At 41.6% G+C, this 25,863-nt stretch overlaps 1 protein-coding gene and 1 long non-coding RNA gene across 4 annotated transcripts in view; one reads left to right on the forward strand and one right to left on the reverse strand.

Moving 5' to 3' along the window:
* The window catches only part of CACNA2D3 (calcium voltage-gated channel auxiliary subunit alpha2delta 3), a 480,742-nt gene that overhangs the window by 10,268 nt on the left and 444,611 nt on the right, over window positions 1-25,863 (reverse strand). For all 3 annotated transcript variants that reach the window (XR_014506519.1, XM_083420935.1, XM_083420934.1), the window contains 2 exons: window positions 25,724-25,779; window positions 21,679-21,790 (listed from right to left, as the gene is read on the reverse strand). Coding sequence is in view for 2 of the 3 variants with exons in the window: in XM_083420935.1 (XP_083277061.1) it covers window positions 21,679-21,790; window positions 25,724-25,779 (168 nt within the window). In the remaining variant the exon portion in view is untranslated. The remainder of the gene's footprint in view (window positions 1-21,678; window positions 21,791-25,723; window positions 25,780-25,863) is intronic.
* LOC310668609 lies at window positions 1,305-5,607 on the forward strand. The gene is made up of 2 exons (XR_014506713.1): window positions 1,305-2,017; window positions 4,487-5,607. It is a non-coding gene; the product is annotated as an uncharacterized lncRNA (long non-coding RNA).

Raw genomic sequence — 25,863 nt, forward strand, 5'->3', positions numbered from 1 at the left:
GTAGTGCCTTCTCACTGTGCCCTTGTAACAGCACTCCTTAGGCGATAAAGCAGAGGCAAAGGGGAAGAGAAATAAAGGCCACAATCATTCTTCTTAATGCCCTACCTGCATAGTGGTTTTGGCTAACACCTGGAAGGTGCTCTGAGCAATCTACAGATACCTACAAAGAAACCTACTATTAAGGGAAAGGGATTGGAGAAGCGATGGCGCCTGGTGGTCTCCCAAAGCCATAACCCTTGTTCAAGCTGTTTAAAAAGAAAAATGCATTTTTGTGGCTGCAGCATGAACTAAATTAGACTAAAACTAGGTTGTGGGGAAACCAGTCTTTTCAAATCATTTAGAAAGGTTCATACTTATGGCCTATCCTCAATTCTTTGATTTTTAGGGCAGGTAAAGTTATTTTCTAATCTTTTGTTTCCATTTTCAGCGAAGATGAGACAGTGGCACCCAAATCCACTGACAGTAAGCTCTAATTTGAACCTAAGGCAAGCAACCTAACTATGGATTCCATTGGCTCTATGCAGTCAACAAATACAGTTGCAACTTTGGTGAAGCTTGTAAAAATACAGGAGAAAAATGAAAAGCAGAAGGGATCTCATTGCAATGGCTGCAAGGGAACTTTTTTATATATATAAAAACACACACACACACAAAAAAAAAACCCCTGCATTAAAAAGTGCTCTGCTTTCAAAGGATTCTTCGAATCTTGGATTTTAAGGTACCCTCAGGATTTCAAGGGAGAGTGTGTTCTGAATCACCTGCTGAGCTAAGGTGACATTTATGTCACTAGCGATATGGGCGCTGCAGCTCAGGGAAAGATAAAGGTTTCTTTTATTGAGCTCAACAACTGGTCTAAAAATCAAATGAAGGTCTAATGTTGAATATTTATGGTGAATGTTTCATGTTTAAACAAGAGAGCTCTTTTGAAGTGAAGTGACATAAATCAAGAATTTGAGCCGTTGCCTTTTACAACACTGTCGTCGTCAGCATCATCACCAACTGCCATTTGAGGTAAGGTAATGCCACAATAGATAGCAGCAGCATGTGAGGAACCTTTTCTTTTGAAGCCATAATTCAAGACCCTTCTTAATTATCTCCACTTGTTTGAGACTACTGCTGAATTTAAACCAAAGTATTTCCTGTGCAGAAAACTTCCTGAAAAGAAAAAAAAAAGGCCTCAAAGACTTCAATTTTCTTCATAAAAAGCAATGTGGAAGGAAGGGGGAGATAAATCACTCAAAAGAAAGAAAAAAACAAATACTAGATTGCTAGCAGCCCATCCATTAGCACCGGGGTATGTTCAGGAACCTAATCTTCCCTCTCCCAGTGAAGAACCACCCCAAGAGGCCACTGATTTTAGTGGTAGTGGTGGCAAAAAGAAAACAAATTTAAAGTTTAGGGAAGTTTGTAATGTTTGATGTTTTATCGTGTTTTTAACATTCTGGGGAAACCCAGCCAGATGGGCAGTGTATTATTATTATTATTATTATTATTATTATTATTATTTATTATTATTATTACTATTAATAATAATAATAATTTAGACACATTGCTGGGGCATATGGAGCCCAGCACCCTGATCAGGAGGCAAAGCCTCCCCTTGCTGGTCCTCAGACTGATCACTTGATGTGCAGAGAGGTGATGAGGGAGGGCATAAAGAGAACCATTTTTTTAAAGCATCAAAAAACAAACAAACAAACAAACAAACAAACAAACCACTGGCCAATAACTGGTTTTGCTGAAAAGTTTATTTTGGAAATAGTTGAATAGCTGTACATTTTGATAAGTTACGCCCTTGGTCATGTGAGCCTTTTCTGATTGGGCAATCCCCCTTTTTTGGACACACATACCCACAGACCACAAATGCCGCCTTTATATTTAGAAGTGAACTGATGCAGGTGCCTTTTACTATGGCAGGCTGAGGGAGATGGAGGGCCCTTGGACTGCAGAGAGCCAAAGGAGGGGTACGCAATACCCGAAGAACAAGCCTTGACAAAGGAGAGGCACCAGAGCCAAGGTAGGCTGCCCAGAGGGAAAGAGAGGGCCTCTGAGTCTTGACACTCATGGCGCCACTCCTTCTGCAGCACAAGCAAGGGAAGAAGCCTTCTCTCTCGCGCCAGACAAGGTCATATTTGACCAAGACCCTTCTCAGCAGTAACAGTCACTCCTGTCACAGCTAAAGATGGCAAAACAAGGCCTTCCCTGCTCTTGCAAAGCACCAGAATCCCCCATCATATCCAGGGATTAGCAAACTTTTTCAGCAGGGGGCCGGTCTACTGTCCCTGAGACTTTGTGGGGGGCCAGACTATATTTTGTGGGGGGAAATGAACGAATTCCTATGTCCCACAAATAACCCAAAGATGCATTTTAAATAAAAGCACATATTCTACTCATGTAAACACACAAGGCAGGCCCCACAAATAACCTAGGGATGCATTTTAAATAAAAGGACACATTCTACTCGTGTAAAACATGCTGATTCCTGGACCGCCCGCATCAGAAGGCGAATGGGCCGGATCCAGCCCCCGGACATTAGTTTGCCTACCCATGATATGTACCCTTTAGGCCAGGATGACATATCACACTGGAAATACAGCACAATCAAGCAACAGCAGTCAGAAAACATTTTAGGTTTATGATTATGAATAAGCCAGGCATTATGACTAAACAGGTGTGGACGTGTGAAGGGCCTGTTTATTTCAGGGACACCTGAAGGCCTCCTGCTATGTATGCCAAGTCAGTTACACAGATTTCTGGATTGTGACTTCAGTTGGAAAAAATGGCAGGGGCATCAACAATCTAACTTCAATCCCGATTAAACAATTTAAACCTGCAAAATCAACAATGAAGCTCCCCCCCCCCCCCAGGACATGAGTCCATTTTCAGAGGATCAGGATCCAAAGAACCAGTCAGCCAATATCATGAATCCAAGGGATATGTGTGTTTCAAAATGTGTGCGATCACACTGCTGTGGGGACAGGAAGGCCTAGTCTGCTATTAAAAAAACAAAAGCCCGATAGGGACTGTAGGCCTTGTGGGTAGCCCAAAGGAGGCTTCTAGATGGCCACAGTGGCTGAGAAACTGCAGGGCTCATTGACTTCCTTAGGTGCTATAGGTGCTGGGCACCTGTTAAAACAAAGGCCTTTTCCTACGGGGGCCAAGATAGGCAGCTAACTTTCAGGCATTCTATTTTAGCTTGCATTCTTTAGTGGTTACTATGGGATCTCATTTCATAGCTGTCACATTTTGATTTTTCCTATTGTTGGTTTAAGTTTAAAAAAGAAAACACACATGCACACACACACATACACACACACATCAGGATGTCGTAAATGGAAAATGATGTACAGCCTATACTCAAATATCTGTTACTCACATAATTGTCAGTTGCATAAACCAAACCCTAATGGAGTGGAACAAACTTCAACTGTTCAACATGCAGATATCTGTTGTTCTGGTTTCCAAGTCCTGTAATGTGTTTTCCAGGCTGCTGGCTATACTTCTAACTCACATTTCTCTCATATCCATTTTTTAAAAAGAAAAGAAACCATGAATGAGTGTAACATCTATATTGCCGTCATAAATTAGGCTGCTCAGGATTTTGAACAGTAGATGAAATAGAGAATGGAACATTTTGGGACAATTTAAAATAATAATATGTATTCCAGTAGCTATGGCTCAGTGAACCTTAGATTTAGATACATGAAAAGATAAATCTTTAGGTCAGACATTGTCTGAAGCATTTGTGCATCTAGGTCCATTCAGTCATCCCCGCCATGTGCAAGTTGTGTGAACTATGTTTATTGGCCCTGCTTCTGAAATCCACCCTGAGAGCCGGTGTGGTGTAGTGGTTAAGAGCGGTAGTCTCGTAATCTGGGGAACCGGGTTCGCGTCTCCGCTCCTCCACATGCAGCTGCTGGGTGACCTTGGGCCAGTCACACTTCTCTGAAGTCTCTCAGCCCCACTCACCTCACAGAGTGTTTGTTGTGGGGGAGGATGGGAAAGGAGAATGTTAGCCGCTTTGAGACTCCTTAAAGGGAGTGAAAGGCGGGATATCAAATCCAAACTCTTCGCAGAACATCCAATGAAACATCTGCAATGTATGCTGTAGATGCATAGGTATTCTGTTGGATTGGGCACCCTATGTGATTGGGTTTCCTGACTGTGCAGTGTGCTAACAAGTGTAAGCTATATGTGGTGTGGTGCTGAACACATGGATGTGAGAGGCAGGCCACCAAGGTGTGACAATGTGAGGGTGCAGCCACTGAGTGCAGTTCCATGTCATTCTTCCCTGCAGAGCCTACACATAGAGAGAACAACTGAACACACCTCCTCCAGTGAAATGGGACCCATTGTTTCTCTTGAAAAATGATTGCTAAACTGTCTGAAGTTTTATATTATAGTGTGCAGAGAGCAGGACTAAAGCATTCAGATTATAACAGGAATTGCTCCTATAAGATCCCACACTTTGCCTTTCCTTTTCCAGGATAATACAGGAAAGCAGATCTTCACATGCATCCCTCCAATGCAGCGCCTAAAGGAGGAGGACTGGAGATGGGAAAGGTGGCAGAGTAGGAGAAGTTCTTTGCTGTTGTGCAAATGCTCAGCCTCTGACCCAAAATAACTGGTGATCAGAAACATCTCCTGCTGCACTCTCCCCCTCCCCTCCAACAGCAGCAGCAGCGGCAACAACAACAACAAACCGACATGGGCTGAACGTTTTCCATGTGCTTTACTGACAGGGGCTCAAGGTTTGTGTGGGAATCCCCCACCCTCAACAATATGTTCATGGTCAAAGAGTAATAAGCTTGCTTCTATACCGCCCTTCAGTTCTAAATCACACATGGACGGTGGGGAAAGAACCTTGGACTCAGGGAATTAGTTTTAATCTCCCTGTATAATTTAGTGTAACAACTCCTATTCTACGCAGGAAATAAGAGTTATCATTTGTTTATTATTCATTAAATTTATATCCCTTAATCTTTCAAACTGAATCTCCTGTTTCAACAGCAGTAATGCTTCAATAGGATTGTTGCATTGTGCATTTTAATGGTGGATGTTTATATTTTAATGTTTCTGAAACTGGTGTTTTACTTTGTAAACTGCTTAAAAGCCTATCTGGGCATTAAGCAGTATGTAAATAACAGTAGCAGCAGCAGCAGCAGCAACAACAACAACAATAGCCCACCCATCTTCTCCAAAGGGTGCCTAAGGCAACTAACAACATAAAATCCAGTTCACCACATCCAATAATTAAAATGGAAGTTATAAAACCTATAGTACGAAAATGTACCTAACCACTTGCAAAGGCCTTGAGGAACAAGAATGCTACCTCATCCTCCCTGATCTCCCCAGGAGGGAGTTCCAGGAATGGGGTGCCACAACTAAGAAAGCTTCCTCTTGCACTCACAATCTCCTTTACCATCCACAATGGTGTTTCTATGAGAAGGGCCTCTGTCTCTGTCATAAACTACAGGAAAGGCACTTCTTCAAGTAAGTTGGAACACTAATAATACAGCAGAACAAAACAGTGAATAAATTTTATTTTCCACAGCCACATTAATATATTGTTTGGTGCTGTGTATGCAATAAAAACATTTCCTCTGACTTGTGAACCACTTTTGAGTTTTCCCCAGTGCTGAAGGTATATTCTATGATTACTTAAACCTCACATTCTCTGACACGCAGCACCAAGATCACTGCAGATGGCAGAGAATGCTGCATTCTTGCTTTTCATCAATCAAACATTGCTAATCAACTGCAAAGATTTATTATTCACTAAAACAAATCCTTACCTAAATAAGGGCTGATTCACAGGAATATCTAACTTTTTAAAGTTGGCTGAAATGTATTTCTATTCCAGTTTTAATCAATTTTCTTAACACAAACAATTCCTCCCATATATTTCTAGTGACTTAGCTGAAAATATTATGACAATAAAAGTCTCCTTGTGTTTAAAATGATCCCCTCCCTATGTAAACTATAATCATTAGGTTTAACTTTTTCTGTGGTATGTTACAAATGGAAAGTCATTCCTTGGACTTTTCAGCAATGCCTTGTTATTAGTATTTTACAAGAAGAAATATAGTCAGTCCCAGATTGTGGATGGGGGAAGAAAAGGTCTAGTCATGGGTGAGCTCCCCTCTGCTAGCTTCAGAAAGCATTCAGTTTTTCCAAGCTTTTTCATAATCTCCTTGGAAAAACTTTGGGTCTTTCCAAGCCATTTCTGCGAAAGCTCGGAAAAACCAAACATGGAAAATTGTCTCCCGTACTCCCTGCCTCCCTTTCAGTCAAAGAGGACCTTGTGAAGACTTGGGGGGACTGGTTGTGGGAAGGACTCCCTGTAGCCAAGAGAAGCCATCCAGGTTTCTTCTTCACTGGGCCAGATGTTACTGAGCATGCTCTAGGTCAGCACAGCCATTTCCTGCGATTTGTAGTTTCTCAGGCTTCCTGATTCAAAATAGTTTACCCTGGCCCAGAGTAAGGACTATCCTGGCTCCACCAGAGAACCACACTTGCCACTGGTCACCCTGCCCCTTTCGTAAATAAAAGTTGGTTAGGGAAGGCAGGAGGAAGTGGGGGGCTGGTGTTGGTCAAGTCCAAGTACAAGCTGGGTCCAAATTCATTTGGGCTTGGACGCAATTCAATCTGGGTTCATCTAGGAACTCTGCACACAGCCCTTCCTGTCACTACACTTATGGTCCTAGAAGTTCACAAATGACAAGTTTGGAGAAGGCGGAGATGATAACGTCTCCTAGGTAAAGGTCTGTCTTTGCACATTCTATCAAGGCACAAAATCACCAGAAAGAAACTAGCATTGCAGAGTTAAAAACAACAACCCTGTTTGATAGAAGAAACACACCCTGCCAAAGCAAATCTTTGCAATGCACATGCAGCGGTTCCCTCACTGCGAGAGGCCAAGTTACAGGGAACCAGGCAAGGGGCCTTCTCAGTAGTGGCAACCACCCTGTGAAACGCCCTCCCACCAGATGTCAAAGAGAAAAACAACTACCAGACTTTTAGAATACATCTGAAGGCAGCCCTGTTTAGGGAAGCTTTTAATGTTTAATAGGTTATTGTATTTTAGTGTTCTGTTGGAAGACGCCCAGAGTGGCTGGGGAAACCCAGCCAGATGGGTGGGGTATAAATAAATTATTATTATTATTATTATTATTATTATTATTATTCACAGATTCCTCCCCACAGTTTATACCTTCAACAGGTTCTCTCTTCCACTGTTAATATTAAATTGGCAAGCCAATCCTACTCAAATATACTGACATAATGTTCATGCAATGGAATCTAAGATGTTGGAATGGTCTAGCGGTTGGTGATCAACTCCTCATAAGTATTTGGCTGCAATCCTAAGGATGCTTATTTACTAAGTTCTCATAAAATCAGTATGGCTTAGGGCTCATTCACCCTTACCTTTTGCCCCATGCTATCTAGGAACAGCTCGTTTTCCTGGTCCATGTCTGAGTGCTTCTCTTTCTCCTCCTGCTGGTTTCCCCAGGAAAACCTTATCTTTACTACTGAATTGGAGCAAACAGCAATTCAGGTTTTCTGCAGGTTGCTGTTTGCTCTGATTTAACGGTAAAGAGTGGGTTTCTGCAAGGTAAGTGCCAAGTCCAACTCAAAGCAGATCCATTCAAATTAAGGTGCCAAAGTTAGTCATATGCAGTAACTTCAATGGGTCTAGTCGGAGTAGGACTAACGTTGGCTCCCACTCATAGACACTGGATCCCATTTTACCTGTCATGCTTAGAGCAGGCTCATTGAAAGTGATGACACCTGTGCTGACTCTGAACATAGCTATGTCTGCATTCAACCCACATTGACTAATCTGCATGAAAAAGAATTGGCTTGAATGGAAAAGCACAGTGATCATTCATTTTCTTTTTTCTTTTAGGTGGGTAGGGCATGTAGCTTTCCAGCTTAAATAACCAGCAAGAAGGTGATGTGAAAGACAGAAACCCTGTCACTCAGAATGGACAATAATGGGTGAGATGAACAGAAAGTCAGACCAGGCATGAAGCAGGTTCCTAAACTGTAATTACAGATATTTGCCTTTATATCACTGTATGAGCGTTTCAAACTAGACATTGCTGTTGTTATAAGTCTGGGGGTGGGTGGGTTGTAAAGGTAAGTGCCCAGAATCCCTGGAATCTCACGCCGCCCAGAGATTGGGGTGGCATGCAACACTATGTTATGCTGAGAGGTGGCTGGCTGAAAGGACTTGAAATGGTTTTTAATACAAAGAGTTATAGCTATTAAGAAAAACTTTCATTTCCCCACCCCAAAACAAATTAGAAAAGGATTTTTTTTGTAAGTTTACAAAACGCTCCTTTAAAGAATCTGTCATGTTTCAAATTCTTATTTATATATTAAGTACAAATGCATTCAAGAGTTTTTTTGGGCCTCCTTTGATCTGCAAAGCTCATTTAAGTCTCTAGCATTGATGAAACCTTTCCAAAGTAAACAGATAAAAGGAGGATCAGAGCCAACACATATAGATTTGTACAGTTTTGACAACTCATCAGGCAATCTCAGATGTGACAAGCAGATGTCTTCTTGACATTGAGATGTTCTGTTGCACACTTGAAATTGAAGATCATAAACATGCTTTAAGATAAGAGAGATACTGTATAGAATGCTTTCAAAGTGCCCAAATCAAACAAGTTTAAAAGATGATGGGAAACATGTTTCATTTCACCTATATTAAAGCTGTGCATTTTTATAAGGTGCAAAATGTTTATTAATTCCCATCCTTGGTGAGTGTTAAAATATCCAGAGAAAACCCTTTGCTATCACACATTTCTAGCATCTTGCAGAAACTCCTTGGATATATTATTCAGTGATTGCAACTTATACATTATGAGATCAACATTCTAAAATATTTTTTTCCTGGGGGGGAATATGAATCTCCCCCTATGTCATAGCTTCCAAACAACTGTTGTCTGAACTAAAAATGAGTTAATAACAAAGTACAGTGGTGCCTCGCAAGACGAAAAGAATCCGTTCCGCGAGTCTCTTCGTCTTGCGGTTTTTTTCGTCTTGCAAAGCAAGCCCATTAGCGGATTAGCGCTATTAGCGGTTTAGCGGCTATTAGCGGCTATTAAAGGCTTATGGGATTAGCGGATTAGCTGCTAAAAGGCTATTAGCAGCTATTAAAGGCTTAAGGGATTAGCGGATTAGCTGCTAAAAGGCTATTAGCGGTTTAGATCAGCTGATAAGCGGCTTAGATCAGCTGTTAAGTGGCTTAGCGATCAGCTGTTAAGCGGCTTAGCGAACAGCTGTTAAGCGGCTTAGGGGCTTGGGAAAAAGGGGGGGGGAAACACCCAGGAATCGCAAGACATTTTCGTCTTGCGAAGCAAGCCCATAGCAAATTCGTTTTGCGAAGCACCTCCAAAACGGAAAACCCTTTCGTCTAGCGGGTTTTCCGTCTTGCGAGGCATTCGTCTTGCGGGGCACCACTGTACAATGATGATATTCAGTTACACCCATCTGCCAGGGAAGCAGATACCGCAGCAGAATTGGACTTCCTATTCCTAGTGATAGGAGATTAATTTTTATGCTGTGAACCTTGACATCTTTGGATGAAAGGTGGTGTGCAAATTTTATAGATAAATAAATAAATAAAATAAAATAAATGGGAGAGAATTTTGATTTAGATCACATTTTAACATGAACCCAGCAAATTTGCACTTTCTGAAACAATGCACAAACTGAAATGCAGCTACCCTCCAAAATTCACACTTCTCCAAATTTTGCAATACAATTCTCCAACTAAAAATAGTGTACAAAGTTGCATATTTTAGGGGAAACTGTCACAAAAGTGCATACATTAGCGAAAATAACATAAAAATGCATTGCATTAGGTGAAGCGGCTTCTAATAAATGAGGCAAAATTGCATTAAAATATATATATTAGGGGAAATGCTCACTAAAATGCTGATGATTTTTGTGAGGGCATTAAAAAAAAAATAGCAAAGTGATGCGGAAAAGTAGTGAACTGAGCTTAAGAACAGAAAACAGACAGATTTGCCCATCCCTACCCTTTATTTTTCTTTCCCACTGACAGCCTCTCTCACACACATCAAATCTGCTTTAGAAGAAGGCTGGGGGAGGAGGAGAAGGAAAAAGAGGAAGAGGAAATATACCCATATAATGTTGGGTATCACCCAAAGTTCCTACTGGAAAATAGTGGACCAACAGAGCCATTCCAAGCACCAAAAATCACTGTCATGCCACACCAGGCTCTCAAGGTCTGGACAGAGAACCAGTTTTGGCCAGGAGATGTTTTGCAGAGTTGGACTGTTACTTAGAGCTGTAAACAACTAGATGTACCCTGTCTATGCTGGTGGCCTGTATAAAAAGCAAGTTCTTAACTTATCATCTGAACGTAGTCAGGGCTTAGAATAGCTTACAAAAATTATGTTTCTTACATATAACAGTGTATAGAGAAGGAATCATTGGCCAGTATCACTCAGTATCACATTGCTCAGTTATAGACACTAGGCTGACAACAAGGGGAAGCAATCGTGTTGTGGCAATTTGGCTGAAGGGAGAAGGGAGGAGTGTGGTTTGCTCAATCCCCTCTCTCCTTTCCAGTGGCTCCTAGGCTATATGTGGGCTCCCACAATCATGGCAATCAAACATGAGCTGGAAGATGCTGCACATCTGTAGAGCTCAAAAGTGAACACTGTGCTTCAAATTAGTTCTCCCTGTCAAGGAGAGCTATTATTCACATCATGTACTGTGTGCATTGTAAACTATGAAACACAACCCAGAATCAGAATCATAGAATTATAACAATTTATAAATTGTTTTCTCCACGTAACACATACAGAGGAGAATGAAAACCCCAATTTCCACTTGAAGAGGGTTTCTTCCCTACCCAACCCATACGGTGTTATAGCATTATGCTGTGTGATACCTGTCAAGATCCAACTTTGTATATGAAGAAAATCAAATAGAACCTAAATGGGTGCTAATTTTAACACATTTTAATGTGGTTAGCTGATCTGTTTACAAGTAAACAGTATATGCAAAGGGTATATAATTTTTCTCTCCCATAGGGAACTGAAGTGAAAGTTAACATTTTACAGTAATTTGGCAGAGCAACAGAAGTTAATATCTTTTAGCAGCTTATGGTATTTCTCAGCTTTAAGTGGTTTATTTTTAAAAAAAGGCATTTTAATGCTTACAAGTAATTCTATTCACAGCACTAACTGGTGCTGCTTGCTTCCGGTATAGGTCTTTATTTATTTAATAGTTGCTGGGTTCTGCAGAAATTCATTCCAAATTAGGCATGAAAAACTCTTACACAAAATTTTCAGTGGTAGCTACTGCTTCCCTATGCTCTGGATAAGCATATATACCAGCTTTGCTGAAATTTCAATATAATCTGCCTTCTTTTCATGCCAAATGATGCAGAACAATGTCACCCTTCAGTAAAGTTATAATTGTACCTGATACGCTGCAGTAACTTTAGTACAAAAGGTTTATCACTGATGCAAATCAGAGGCACTGACTGTGCTCACACCTTTAAGGTGTACAATATCCCATCTTAAAGTTCTGGGCTGGGTTTCTTTCTGGGTGTTGTCTTACAATGAATGTCAGCAACCCATGGCCAAGGTATACATTATAATAGGCACATGTAACTTTACTCTTGTAACTCTACTTTTGTAACTCGATTCTTTCATTTTATGCTGTTGAATGGAAATTGTAATGACATCACAGAACGTGTTTCCCTGTTCTTGTGAACCAATGATATAACATGGGGCCAGGAAAACATGCAACATAATTATATAGGCTGTTTGTTTTAGACGTTACACAGAAGAGAGAAGAGAAAGTGACGGAGAGCTTTCAGTTTTGTTCCTCTTATAACATCTTGTTTGGTCATTAGGCTTGCTAAGAGCCCATCCACACTTCCCTTTATCCAGTGATTTCAAGAGATTTTAAGTCATGGGTCCGAGAGGTGGGGTTTTTGTTTTGTCCAACCATGTCCCTGGGAAAACCAGCTGTTTACTGCTAAATTAGAACAAGCATCAATCTGCAAAAAAACAGATTGATTCAACATTAAACAGCAGGTTTTCCCAGAGAAAGCAGTGGGACAAAATAAAAACCACTCAGACCCATGGCTTGAAATCATAGGACAAACAGAAGTTTAGATGGGCCCTTAGTTAATTATTTATTCCCAATATTTATTCCATTTATTCCCAAGACTCATAGAATGTATATAGAGTTTCTACACTCTCGGAGCTACAAACTGCAAACAGTTGGGGCTGAAATCTATTCATAGAACAGTTCCATGACTGTTTACTCAGAAGTAAGTCTCCCTGTATTCAGTGGGGCTTACTTCCTAGTAAGTGTGTTTAGGATTGCAGTCATAGTCCAGGAAAACAGCTAATGGCATTTGGAAAGAAGTAGCTTGTAATTTGCTCCAAGTATAGCTGGTTTGAATTTTTGAGTGGTGAACTTGTATTTCTGTGAAATACGCATTTGCTGCTTTGCTCCTATAATCGCACCAACACAAAAAAAGTGTAAGGATGTCAAATGCCACCACACAGATTCCTCTTAAGACTGGTGCTCTATCATATTAAAGCCAAATCATTTTAAGGACCCTGCTATTTAGATATAAAAAAAGCACAGGCAAACAGAGTCCTCAGATGAACTTCACAAATTCAAATCTCAGCTCCCAAAGAAACTGATCAACAGCAATCTCCTTCAGTACAATCTGATAGCACAGTACAATCTTTGGTCAACAGACCACAGACCTTGTGCGACTCCTGGATGCCAGGAGAAACATATTCTTCCCTTTGCATACCAAAGAGTTTACAATCAACCTCTAACCAATCCCAGATCTCAACTCTCTTTGATAATTCCTTCAAGCTCTTTCTTTCTCCGCCTAAATCCAGCAGGATTGTAAAACTACCAAATCGCACTTCCTCCCTCCCCATATCTTCCCCTGGTTTGATGTTACATTTATTTATTAACTGAAAGTTATATACCAGTGTTCACAAAAAATGTCATAATGTTCTTTTCCTACTCCATCATTGGGTAACTGGGACCCCCAATCCCCTTTCTGCCTCATCCTATGTAGATAACTTTAGGAAAACTACAACAAAGCTTCCATCTCAGCTCAACACCTTATACTACCTTTTCTTCCACTATCCAATGAATATTACTTATTCATATGTTAACAAATAGCACAGGAGGCTATTGCTACATTCCATGCCAAATACATTCTTCAAATACCTGCAGGGCATTCAGAGAGAAGAAGGCAAAGAGGCGTGTTCTCTGCTCCCTCAGAAGGCAAGGCTAGATCCAATGGACTCAAATTACAGGGAGAGGGTAGATTTCAGCTGAATGTCTTGATGGTAAGAGCAGTGCAACAATGGGACCGGTTACTTTGATAGGAGGTCTGTTCTTTCTCTCTGGAGGTTTTCTAGCTGGGCAACTGTCTGTTGAGGATGCTCAAGGTATGGATTTCCTGCACTAAACAGGAAGTTGGACTGGATGCTCAACTCCATTCCAGAAAATAATTGAGGGATTCCCTGGTTCAGATTATCTTCTGCATGTGGAAAGGGGAGGCTGAAAAGATGGGTGGAGGTCTGGGAGCAAGTCCAAGGACTACACCTAACCTCACCATGAATTTATTTGGGAATAAAAACATCCTAATAGTCCCCCTCTCCGTCCAAAACTATCATAAAGATGAGTTAGTGGCCCTAATTTATTTCCATTGTGTGCAATCTTTAAATATGTAATTGTTAAAATTTAACTAATGCTACAGGGACACAGGTGGTGCTGTGGGTTAAACCACAGAGCCTAGGACTTGCCGATCAGAAGGTCGGCAGTTCGAATCCCCATGATGGGGTGACCTCCCGTTGCTCGGTCCCTGCTCCTGCCAACCTAGCAGTTCGAAAGCACGTCAAAGTGCAAGTAAATAAATAGGTACCGCTCCGGCGGGAAGGTAAACGGCGTTTCCCTGCGCTGCTCTGGTTCGCCAGAAGCGTCTTTGTCATGTTGGCCACATGACCCAGAAGCTGTAAGTCGGCTCCCTTGGCCAATAAAGCAAGATGAGCGCCGCAACCCCAGAGTCGGTCACGACTGGACCTAATGGTCAGGGGTCCCTTTACCTTTACAGATTTCAAAAATACTACAACAAACAAGACGATAAATCATTTACGCCCTGATAGGCAAATAAAGAGGCAGACATATAAGATGGGGTTGAACTGGGCCACTTTTATTTAGACCTTAAATTGAAATCAGCAGAGGGGGATGGACTATGAGATGGAAACTAACTTAACTGTATAACTGTAGACATTGGGCGATCCGCCCTTGGCTAAGGAATTAGGGCACGGCTTCCAAGCCTGCTCCAATTCCTGGGCCACAGCCTGAAGGTGAGAAGGGAAGCCTTATCTTGTCACCACCTGCAGGGACCACAGAACCCCAGGTAGGCCCCATCTCACCTTCTGAACCGTGGAGTCCAAGAAGTGAGCCTCGGGGCTGACCCATCACCTGAAAGCTGCCTAAAGGGCATCACCAGGCTAAACCAAACTATTTCTTTTCTTGTACCTAAAATGCCCAAAGTGACCAAATCAAGAAGATCAACCTATTTAAACAACACAGCATACCATCCAGCACTCCATCCTGCTATTCAGTGTGAAGCAGGCAAAAAAACAATTTGCGATCCAAGATGCAGATTGGGAAAAATTTCTAGCGGCGACAACAAAGCACGCTGGGAGATAGGCAGGGAGGGAGAGTGCTGCTGCAAACAGAGAGGCTGGAGGGAAAGCAGATTGTACCTTAACTAGGGATCAAGCCCTGCCCACTCACTCAGACCACCATAGAAACGCACCAATTGGTGCAGGGAATTTTCCTGCTCTGCCTCTCTTGCCCATCAGCTCGCAAAAGCGTCCAGCCTTCTCGGCACCATCTGGGCCCTTTGGCTGAACGTTCATATGTTACCAAAACTGGTCTGTGAGATGTGCTCATTTTTCTTCTTCATAGGATCAAGATCTGACTCTAAAGGTTGTGTTGCAGGGAAACCTAATAACCAGTATCAGCGCATAGCTTTAAAATGTATTTTAAAAGAAAAACAAAAAAACCTTTAGTTTTGATTCAGCTAAAGCGAGTTGTGACTACACCAACAAAACAACTTGAATTGAATGAAACAACTCTCCTGAAACCAGTCTAATACCTGTTTTGCTTTCAAAGTGGCTGAGGCTGCAAGCCTTAACACACTTACTTGGGAGTAAAGTCCATTGTGCTCACTGAAACTTGTTTCTGAACAACCATGCTTAGAGTTGAACAATCAGTTCATTTTTGCTTGATTGGGACGGCCAACTTATTCTGTCGATAGTATAATAGTGTGAATCTACTTTTAAAAAACTGCATTTTAAATGAACAAGAATAACTTACTGGAAAATACTAAAAGCAATCCAGTTTTGTGTTCTTGTTGACAGCCCCAGATGCTTAAAAAAATATGGGCTAGCTTGTTTTCAATTGCTTTTTAAGTAGAAGATTTAAAAGATTCATAATCAGTGGGATATAGGATGACAAAAATTATCGATTGGGGCAGCCAAACCATAACCATAATGGCATTCTTATATAATCCTTATTTTCTTTCAGGCTCCTACATTCTCTAAGGCGTCTATATTTTGGAAAATAATTTAAACATTGCACATCATGAAGTGCGAGTTATTTCTTCATATCAAGTGGAAAGAAAGAAAAGTAACCCACACCCATGTATAGGATGTTGAGGACTGGATTAATTATTTCCAGGTTTTGATCCTGGGTTTTCTTTTTCCAAGTCTAAGAAACTAGCAACTGCATTACTCTTGGTTGAGATGAGGCCACTGACTATATTGCAGTTTTCTGAAGGGTGACTGGACCCATGGCAGTACAGCTGTTCACACAACATTAATTATGGTGGATGAAGCTTTGGTTGGGAGGACAACACTCATGAACATTTAGTTCAATATGTGCAAATCTGTGCATGCCAGTAGGCCTCTTTTCAATCAGCTGGGGCTCCTAGTTATAGGGAGAAGTCCTCTACCAGCACTGGGGTGAATACATGTAAAGAGCACACAAGAACCCCAACCCCAATACATTCAAGTTCTTCTCCAATGTATGTGCCTTGAGAATGAGGGTCTGCATGCAGCTGAATGCAATTAGGAATCAGGAATCCTGATTTCTGACCAGAGAGGACTCTAACAGTGTCATGGTTAGACTCACCCTTTGGACCTTTAGGGTAAGGAGAGGAGAGGGCAGGCCTGGTACTCACAGGGTCACTGGAAGCAAGGCCAGTGCGTACCCCCTGTGCCAGTTTGAGTCCTCACACGGTCACCCCAAAACCTGAAGAAGGCTAGAAAGTTCCACACCTGTATAGACTCAATGGATTCAACTGAATGCTGGGATAGGGCCTGTCACTGCGATGTCCCTCCACCACCTTATTCACTCAGTACCATTAAGTTTTATTTTTTATTTCTTTATATAGCGTACAGAAAACATCTAAGCAGTGTCCAGCAAAACGAAATGGGCAAACACTTGAACATTTTACTTACAGCAACTTGCAGATTTGAAAATAAGGGACCAGCCGCCTTGAAAATAAGGGACCAGCAGCCAAAATAAGGGACCTGCAGCTTCACCTGTTCCAGGCACTCCAGTCTTCCTGTCCTCCTGCAGTCTGGTCAAACTCATGCTGGTAGCTTTGAGAACACTGTCCAACCAACTTTGTAACCAGAGGTTCAACTGAATAGAATCTGAATCACATGCACCACAAGGCCTATGCAGCCTCAACTTAAGATGGCTCCCTGGCCTGGCTTTGCACTGCAAAGTTTGCAGCAGCACGTGCAACAAAATGGCGTCCAGCATTCAAAAAACCCCTCAGCTTGCATTAACTAGCCACACACAAGGCATGCAAGCTCCACCCCCTGTCGTTCTTAGACTTCTTATTGGGTGAGCAACACAGCCAAGCAACACAGTTGGCGCCTCCCTCCTCCCTGGCCGGCAGGGAGGGAGGGAGGGAGGAGCTGCTTCCTTTGAAATTTAAGGGACATCATTTAAGGGACATTTAAGGGACATCTATCAATAAGGGACAGCAGCGGGACATGGCGCTGGAATAAGGGACTGTCCCTTCAAATAAGGGACACTTGACAGCTATGCAGCAAAGCACTATACAAATTTCATTAAATAAGTAAAACTATAAAGGCAGAAAATGTCATAAGAAACTGGCCCATCACATAAAATCCATCCAACTGAATACGGCTGTTGTTGCACGAGTAGGACTTGGGACAGGATCAGAAAGTGTGTCTGCAAAGGCTTTCAAGCCAGATTATTAAAACATTTAGAAAGAGGTGGTATCAGGGGGGCAATTTAAATTTACTCTTCCAGATGTGGTACCTCACTGGACCTAGGGGCACCACCTCAAAATTCATGTGCCAATATGTCAGCAACAATATTAGGCTTCACATTTCATCATTATAGATTAGGGAGAAGTGCTTAGCCCGGTTGTAGGATGCAGTTTTAATGCATGGAATCTTTATATAAGAAATCTCCCTTTCCTATGAATTCTGAACTAAGAAAGTCATGTGAAAGCACTATGCTGTCAGAAACAGAACATTTGAATCTGCCCAAAGTCATAATTTGTTGATTGTTAATGACAGTAATTGAATAAATTACACAGTGAACGAAAGTGTTCCCATGAGCCTCTAACACTTACTCAAAATTATTTCTTTTTGGTTTACCATTGCTTCCAGAGAAAAATAATGAGTGTCTTGAGATTAGAGTATTACTGACATAGGGAGGTTTTCTTTCCACTATGGAATACAAAATGATTTTCTATGAAAATTATCTTAGTTTATTATTTTTTAAAATACTATAATTTTCAGTAAACTCAGTTTCCAACTCACTTCATCCAAGTACTGCTGAATTATATTATTCCGTTTGACCTGAAATTATCTTTAAAAGAGTCGGCTGGATCTCTGTCTTTCATCTGGGGAGAAAACTAGCCCTGTTAAATTAAATCTTTTCTTCATTTACCGGTAACTGAAGCCTTTTTGAATACTGAAATAATAACAAAAGGCTGCCATCCTAAACACACTTACAAGTGAGCAGGACTCATTCAATTCAGTGAAATTTGTTTCAGAGTATGCATGCTTAGGATTGCATTGCGAATGCTTTTCAAAGTTCTCAGCTCTTTGAGAAAGGGAAGCCTAGTTTGGCACCAGGGTCTGGAAGCCTATGGCCCTTGCAAGGGCATTCTGGAGACCACAGGAAGTTCTGTATCTCCCCCTCTGAAAGAAGAGAGGCCTTATGTTGCCAGTGGAGAACCAACATCATTGGGCCCCTTCCTACCACCAAAGAAAACTCTGTGACTTGCCATCATTTGAGGGTGAAAGAAAGCATTTACATATACTTCAGGCATAAAGATATAATGGTATAGGGGAAATACTTTCCCACGAAAAAGCAAACACAAAGTAGACATTAACCCAGAGGTTATTGGGATATATTGAACATTATTTTGCGAGGAAATCCTATGCCTATGTCTCGGACAGCACAAAGATGCATGCCTTCGTACTGTTCACAAGGACCCAAATCAAGAAAACATTGGACTGTAAATGAAAACTCTAGGAAAGGACAGAGGAGTACAAAGAATGCCACTCCACCCACACATCTGTCCTGCCATCACAAGCTAAGAAGGGAAATGGTAGTTCATCTAACTTTGCTTTTCCTTCCTCATGCATCCACAGTGTGGAAAATATCACACTGATTGTATTGAGTTAAAATACAGGCTGCAACCGTTTTGGGCATATAACAAAAAGGGCCAGAACAGGGCAGGGGCGGAATGAGATGTTCACAGGCTTTTTCAACGTTGTTCCAAACATGCGCGATTTCACTTAAATGCACAGTGCCTTGGAACATAATCCCTGTGTAAATTGGGAGTTGCCTGTATCCCCCCAATTCTCCTTTAAAGAAGGCCAGTCCACTTAACCTGTTCTCATTCCAGGGGTGGATTTAGGGCAGTGTGACCCATTCCACTGTACTGGGTACTGAGCCTAGGGAGTGCGGCAACTATGATGTAGTGAACAGAGCAGAACAGAAGGTAAGGGGGGGGGCCTGAATTTTGGCCTCACACAGGGGCACCATTGAAAGACCAAAACCCGCCCCTGCTCATTCCTAGGTTGGTATATTTAGGCATAAAGATGTACTGGCACAGTGGAAATTCTTCTTAGGACTGACTTTGCTGGAAACTCAAACAATTGACGCAGATGTTATTGGGTAACATTAGTCATTCTCTTGTGAAGATAGCTTACGCCTGTGGGTAGAACTTCACAAAGCCGCATGTGTCCATATAGTTCCATTTAGCAATGAGGTCTACATATCCTAGAAATATGTACAAAACTTTAAAACTATGAATCTTCACTTGTTTAGTTGATTCTTGGTGGATGCAAATAAATGGCCTCATAGGAGAACAAAGTAGTAATGTGTGGTTTGACAGCTGACAGCCATTAGCTTCAAACAGTGAGAGTGCATTCCAAGGACACTGGACCTTCAGAGTGTGGTCCCATTTTTGGATCCAAGTAACTTTCCCCTTAGATCAACATGAAATATTACATTCTGAAGCCACAATCCTCGAACTTGCCAGCTCTGGGGTTGTCCCCTCATGACCTCAGAAGTAGAACAACACAACAGAAAGTCGTCTAGTGACCTTCCGATTCCAATGCCACTCTTAAAAAGCTTTAAAAATGTAGTAGTTGTGCCATATGAAAATTTAGTATTCAGGCACATTTCTGATGTTCTCAACAGGAGAAATACAAAAAACACCGACAAGTCCTTCACTAGAATTAAGATAAACGACATGTTTTAAGGCTTGCCTCATCATTATTAATCAGCTGACTAGGGCTACATGCTAGCAACAAGACAGATTTGCCAGCATCAGAAAATTAACCATTACAATTATCCATATACAGGACAATCCTTGTTTTCAAAAAATGTTTTCATGCTGAATTTATATGCTTCCCGTGTCAAATGTCTGGTTTCAAGATGCAACACTCAGTGCAACTTGGATTCATTTTTCGTTGTGGACAATGCCACAAACAATGAATTATCTCTTGAGGGAGGCCTTCTTGGCCCAGTGTCTTTGATAAGCAACACACACACATACACACAGGCTCTGTAATGTTTTTATTACAGCACTGCTATTTTAATGCAGTCTTATGAACCTTATTCTTTGCTGCTTTTATTTGCAAGCAGCTCCAGGGGTCCTTAGTGCAGGGTATGAAGTATAGAATCATAGAATTGTAGAGCTAGAAGGGACCACAAGGATAATCTAGTCCAACTCTCTGCAGTGCAGGAATGTTTGCCCAGTATGGAGCTCAAACCCACAACCCTGAGCTATCCCTCGTAAGATAGACACTGTAACAGACAAACATTTTTTTGTGATAATCTTTGGACTGAGATATGGCTGATGAAAATCCTGGCCTTTAGCACCTAATATTACTACCACTACAACGACTGTTATACTGACTATTATATTATTATACTGTTCACATAGATGGCTCACATTCAATTATATCTATCTTTTGAGATACATGCATCTTCAAATTTTATTATGCAGCTATCCAACAAAAAATGCAAATAAAAGTGTATTCTAGGGGGTAAGTGTGCAAGAAAAATTATTACTAAAAGTAACATTCAAAATTGTTATGCAGGAAAATTGATTGCAAAAATGCATATAATAGGCAAAAGTCTATACAAAAAGTATATTGGGAGAACTTTCATGTGGATGTAGTTGCTGAGTATGTCCCTTATGACTGTAGCTCCTCTGTAGCTGAAAATACAGCTAAAACTAACAGAAAGAAGGTTGAAAAATGGATTTTTAATTCCTTTTTGCTTGGTACAATTTGAGGCTACAGAGCCAGACTCCAGAAAAGTTACCCTGTACTTGGAAAATCTTTTATCATGCACACATATAAATAATATACAGTAAATTGTACATTTTATTTAGCAACGTTCACCCTTGGCTAGGAATACTAAAATTGATACAAATTCTTAACAATAAGCTGAGGAGGCTTTGATCAACAAACTTCATTAAAGGACTAACAGAAACTGCTCAATAAAGCTGACATTGTCATTTCAGAAGACACAAGGACTCAGCACTCTATCCAACTTTGAACTCTACATCCTGAAATCAGAAGAAAGGTTGGCTGTGTTCCCCAGGTTGTGAGGCACCTGCAATGGGACTAGCCATCTGTGATAAGAGCTTCAGTACAGTTTTAGAAACAATGTGGACACCTAGTTTGTTGATAGATTGCAAAGTTAGCCACTAGGAGAGCTGCAATTTATAACTAGCTAATAAGCTAATAAATCAGATGGAGATACAGTGATTTGAATATGGGATCAGACCCAGAACAACCATGTGATGCAACTAGTTGCTATTATTATTATGTGTGGCTAGGACCACACATAAGTCTCTTCCAATAAGCTAGAGTAACTCATATTTTTATAGATAGCCAACACATTTCCTGGTCTCCTTGACAACTTTATGAACATCAAACTTTAACCGTTATCCATTCTCCCAGGATTAGACTAGACTAATTGCAGCAGTCTGTAGCACAGATTTTGGTGTGAAGTTTAGAATTTCGCAACCAGTAAGAATTAAGTACTTACTTGAAACAATCATCGCAATCAATATTGCCTGTGGTCTCCTTGATTGTGCGTTCAGAAACAAAGGCTGGGTATTCAGTGTCACAAGGCTCTAGGGTTTGTTTCAATCTCTGAGCTAAAGCAAATAAAAGAGATTGATGGAATTTGGTAATAACTTCACTCAGAATCGTACAGTGTAAGATACTATATCAAACGCCTTACAGTGGATGAAAACGTTACTCTGCTTCTGCCACCCTGTGATTTATATAGGTAATGCATCAACTTTATTTTACAATTAACAAATCCATTTATGAAGAGGATGTTATTTTTCTAGGGGATGTCATTAAACTAGATATTCACGATTTGCCCTTAGCTAACCCAGGGTGCACAAACATTTCTGACACAAGCTAAACTGTGTGCATGAACAAATGTGACTTTAGTATCTAGTATACAAAACAACAGGGCTGAAGGTGCTGTAAACACTCTCTGACCAACAAACCCCAGTTACCGGGCTTACGCTTGTTGCTGTGCTCATTCCGGCAGCATCACAGAGGCTGAGGAGAGCAGTGTGAACAGACTAGGTAAGGCTGAAGGCTGCATCACAGAGGTGGTTAACCTGCAGTCCTCAGACTGCATATGTCCCCCCAAGGGGTTTTTGGTGGCCCCCAAGACCCAGCAAAATTCGTCAATTTTAAATTTGTTTTAAAAGTTATTAGTTTTTTTCTTTTTGCTCCTCCAATGGGTCCCCTAATGTGATGCAAAATTTTTTGTAACCCCTCCCAAGATCTCTAAAATGTGTATTTTCAAAAATAAAAATTGCATTTTTTTGCATGCTTGCTTTGATATGCAGCTCCCAGACAGCTAACCATGGATCAGTATGTCCCTCTGCCCCAAAAAGGTTAGGTACCCCTGCCATATAACAGTATTTTTGTACAGTTTGCCAAGAGTGTCTAACCAATAGTATTTCATTATAATTGCTGGAGCATCCACAATTAGCTCTCATTTGAAAAACTCAACTGAAGGCAAAATCTTCTAAGTTGATGAACGTATCCATGTATACTTGACAATGGATGTGAAGACACATATACTCATTTCTGCCCAGTTAATCTCCATTCTTTATGGCCTATACCGGCTACCCATTAGTTGGTCTGGGAGTACCTGATGCCATAGGATTCTTGCAGTTGTGAACCCTGATTGGAGACTGGATATGTGACCAATAGGAGCCACCTAAGTCACCATCAATTTTACAGATTAAAAGTGGATTGCAAGCATAATAAAGGAATAATTCCAGGAATATTTCTCACAACCACAACAAAAGGATAGGGCGACTTTGAGTGCACTGTTCAGGAAAACAGACCCGGTTGATTTAATTCTCAATAGAAGAGACAGAGAGGAAGACAACTCACTGTCTAGCTCAGGGATAGGGGTTCAGTGCTCCCAGACTTGGTTGGGCTCCAACTCCCATCATTCACGGTGACAGGGACTGATAGGAGTTGGAGTCCAACATCATCTGGAAGGCCACAGGTTCCCCATCCCTGTTCTGGTTTCTGAACCTGCTCTCTTTAATGCCTGCTAACCACCTTCCACATCCCTGCCAGCTCATCCACTTCTAAACTATAAACACAAGCTGCATTAAAATGATACCTTTCTAGTGATCAGGATGAGGGGGTACTTTCCAGTCTCCTGGTAATTAAAGAAAGGGATCAGGTGAAGTGTATAATTACATGCTCTGCTTCCAGCTATAATGTGAATGAATACCCCTCAGGCTCAGTATCTTTATCTAGTGAGGTCATGGCAAACCTTGGCCCTTGAGGAAGGAAGGTTGCAAGGTAATAACACTGTTACAGTGGTAACACACATTTATTTCTATTTGTTTTGAGGAAGAGAGTCACGGGCCGAAAGAACATTTCATTGGGTAGCGTAATGTATGCCATTGGTGGCGGCGGGGCAGGGGTCGCCTAAGGACACTGGATGATTTCATCAGTACTGCCCCAATCCAGCAGACCAGAAGAGCACCAGAGGACTACATTCGGCTGCTGTGTGCTACCCGCACATTCTCCTAGCAGACTGCCAATGCTGGAAATGCTAGCAAAATGACCAAGATCACAACCCAGATGGTCTGCTGCACCTTGCATTTCCCTGTAGGATCCCCTGGGTAGGAGGAGCTGCACCAGGAGCTGTGTCAGGGGTAGGGGGCAGATCCTTCCCCCTTTGTCTACTGTAATGCAGTGCTTTGCCCCAAAGACGTGTTAGCCCCATTCAATCACGTGGGAAAAACTTTAAAAAGTACCCTCAGGGATCACTAGAATAGGAGCTAAAACTATCCCTGGTCCAGGAGATTCATAGAATTGAGGAGCTGGAAGAGAGCCTGGGGTTCATCTAGCCCAATGCATGAATATCAACTAAAGCATCTATGACAAATGGCCATCTAACCTTTAATTTCTCCACTTGGGGAGGGAATTTGGGGGCAGTGCTATTTTTCTAGAAAAAGAGGTGCCGGAGCTCACCATAAACACCTTGTTTTCTTAAGAGTAGCAATGGCGCCCGCATGAAAGGAACTGAGGTCCTGTGAGTCCCCCCCCCCCCCCCGAGAAAAAGCCCTGCTTGGGCGCATGATTTCACTCAATTTCTCCGTCGGAAGAAGAAATTCTCCAACAGCTTTTCAGGCGTGGGGTCACCACAAACAATTTATTTGTTTCGTCTAAAGGTTTTTGTTTTTTTAAGTGGCAGCAGCAGCAATAGCTTTGGCAGTCTATCTACCATTTCACATTCCTGGACTTATTATTGTTTTTCTAGGGGGCAAATATTCAGGTAAAGTTTTGCAAAGTGGCCTTTGTTCGGGCCCTGGGATGAGAGAAAGAAAAGTCTTTGCAATTTTATCAACGGGGAAAAAACTTCTGGGAAATTTCTGCTCTGCTCTCAGAGAAGGGACAAATAAGGAGCTCTTCCCATGTTGCTCAGTTGGGAATACCGCTTCCAGCACTGGAATGGGAAGATCAGCAATTTGCACTGGTTTCCCTTTCTCTTTGCCCCCCACAACCCTCTGGAGAAGATTTAGGGGGTGTGCAGAAGCATTGCAAGAAGGAGGTGGACTGCTGAAAACTGCTTCCCTCTCCCTTCTGCAGACGAAACCGAACACTGAGATCCAGCGCCAAGGGCCTTCTGGCGGTTCCCCCATTGCGAGAAGTGAGGTTACAGGGAACCAGTCAGAGGGCCTTCTCGGTAGTGGCACTCACTCTGTGGAACACCCTCCCATCAGATGTCAAGGAAATAAGCAGCTATCCTATCTTCCAAAGACATCTGAAGGCAGCCCTGTTCAGGGAAGTTTTTAATATTTAATGCTGTACTGTTTTTAACACTTGATTGGGAGCTGCCCAGAGTGGCTGGGGAAACTCAGCCAGATGGGCGGGGTATAAATAATAAATTATTATTATTATTACTGTCCCTTGAGTCTAATGAATGAAATAACTACAATAAATCAACAGGTAAGAAAGCTGCAAAGCTCACTGTGGCTGCAATCCCATACACAGTTACCTGGGAACAGGTCCTACTGAACTCAATAGGATTTCCTTTTGAGTACCCATGCATAGGATTGTGCTGTAAGAGGAAAATGGTTTGCATTCTAGAGAATCATATTGGACCAAAGGAGGAAATAAGTTTTGCTCTACAATATTCTCTTTTGCCATTGCTGAAAAATGAAAGTGTTATTTCCAAATGGTTAAACATTTTGCTTTATGCCCTGTAATCTCACTGCAGTTTTAAAGCAAGGCTGCCATCAGATAATGTAATGGGCTTTGGCTGCAGTCTTCAAACCACTTACCCTTAAGTAGTCTCCATCATCTTACTATGCTTGACCCACAGGTTTCAGGACTGTAGCCAATGCCTGTCATCAGAAGCCCGCATGTGCAATGGAAAATGTCCCTGTGCATGGCAGGCTTCCCTTCTCATAGCAGAAAACTGGAAGGGCCTGCACACATGGAGTTCCATGGATCTTTTGGAATGCTGCCTTGTGTTTATAAAAGCAAAGAACATATTTGTTAATGTCGCCATGAATACAAAGTGTGCTTACCCTTTGTTGTTAGATCTGAATGCCACCAATTGCATAGATTAAATTCCACCAGAAACCTAAACCACAAAAGATCAAATATATCAAATGATTACATCTGGCATGTTCATACCATTAGCTGTCAGTAACAGGATTCCTTTCAT

Source organism: Podarcis tiliguerta (assembly GCF_965153285.1).
Source record: "Podarcis tiliguerta genome assembly, chromosome: 2".
NCBI classification, from domain to species: domain Eukaryota; kingdom Metazoa; phylum Chordata; class Lepidosauria; order Squamata; family Lacertidae; genus Podarcis; species Podarcis tiliguerta.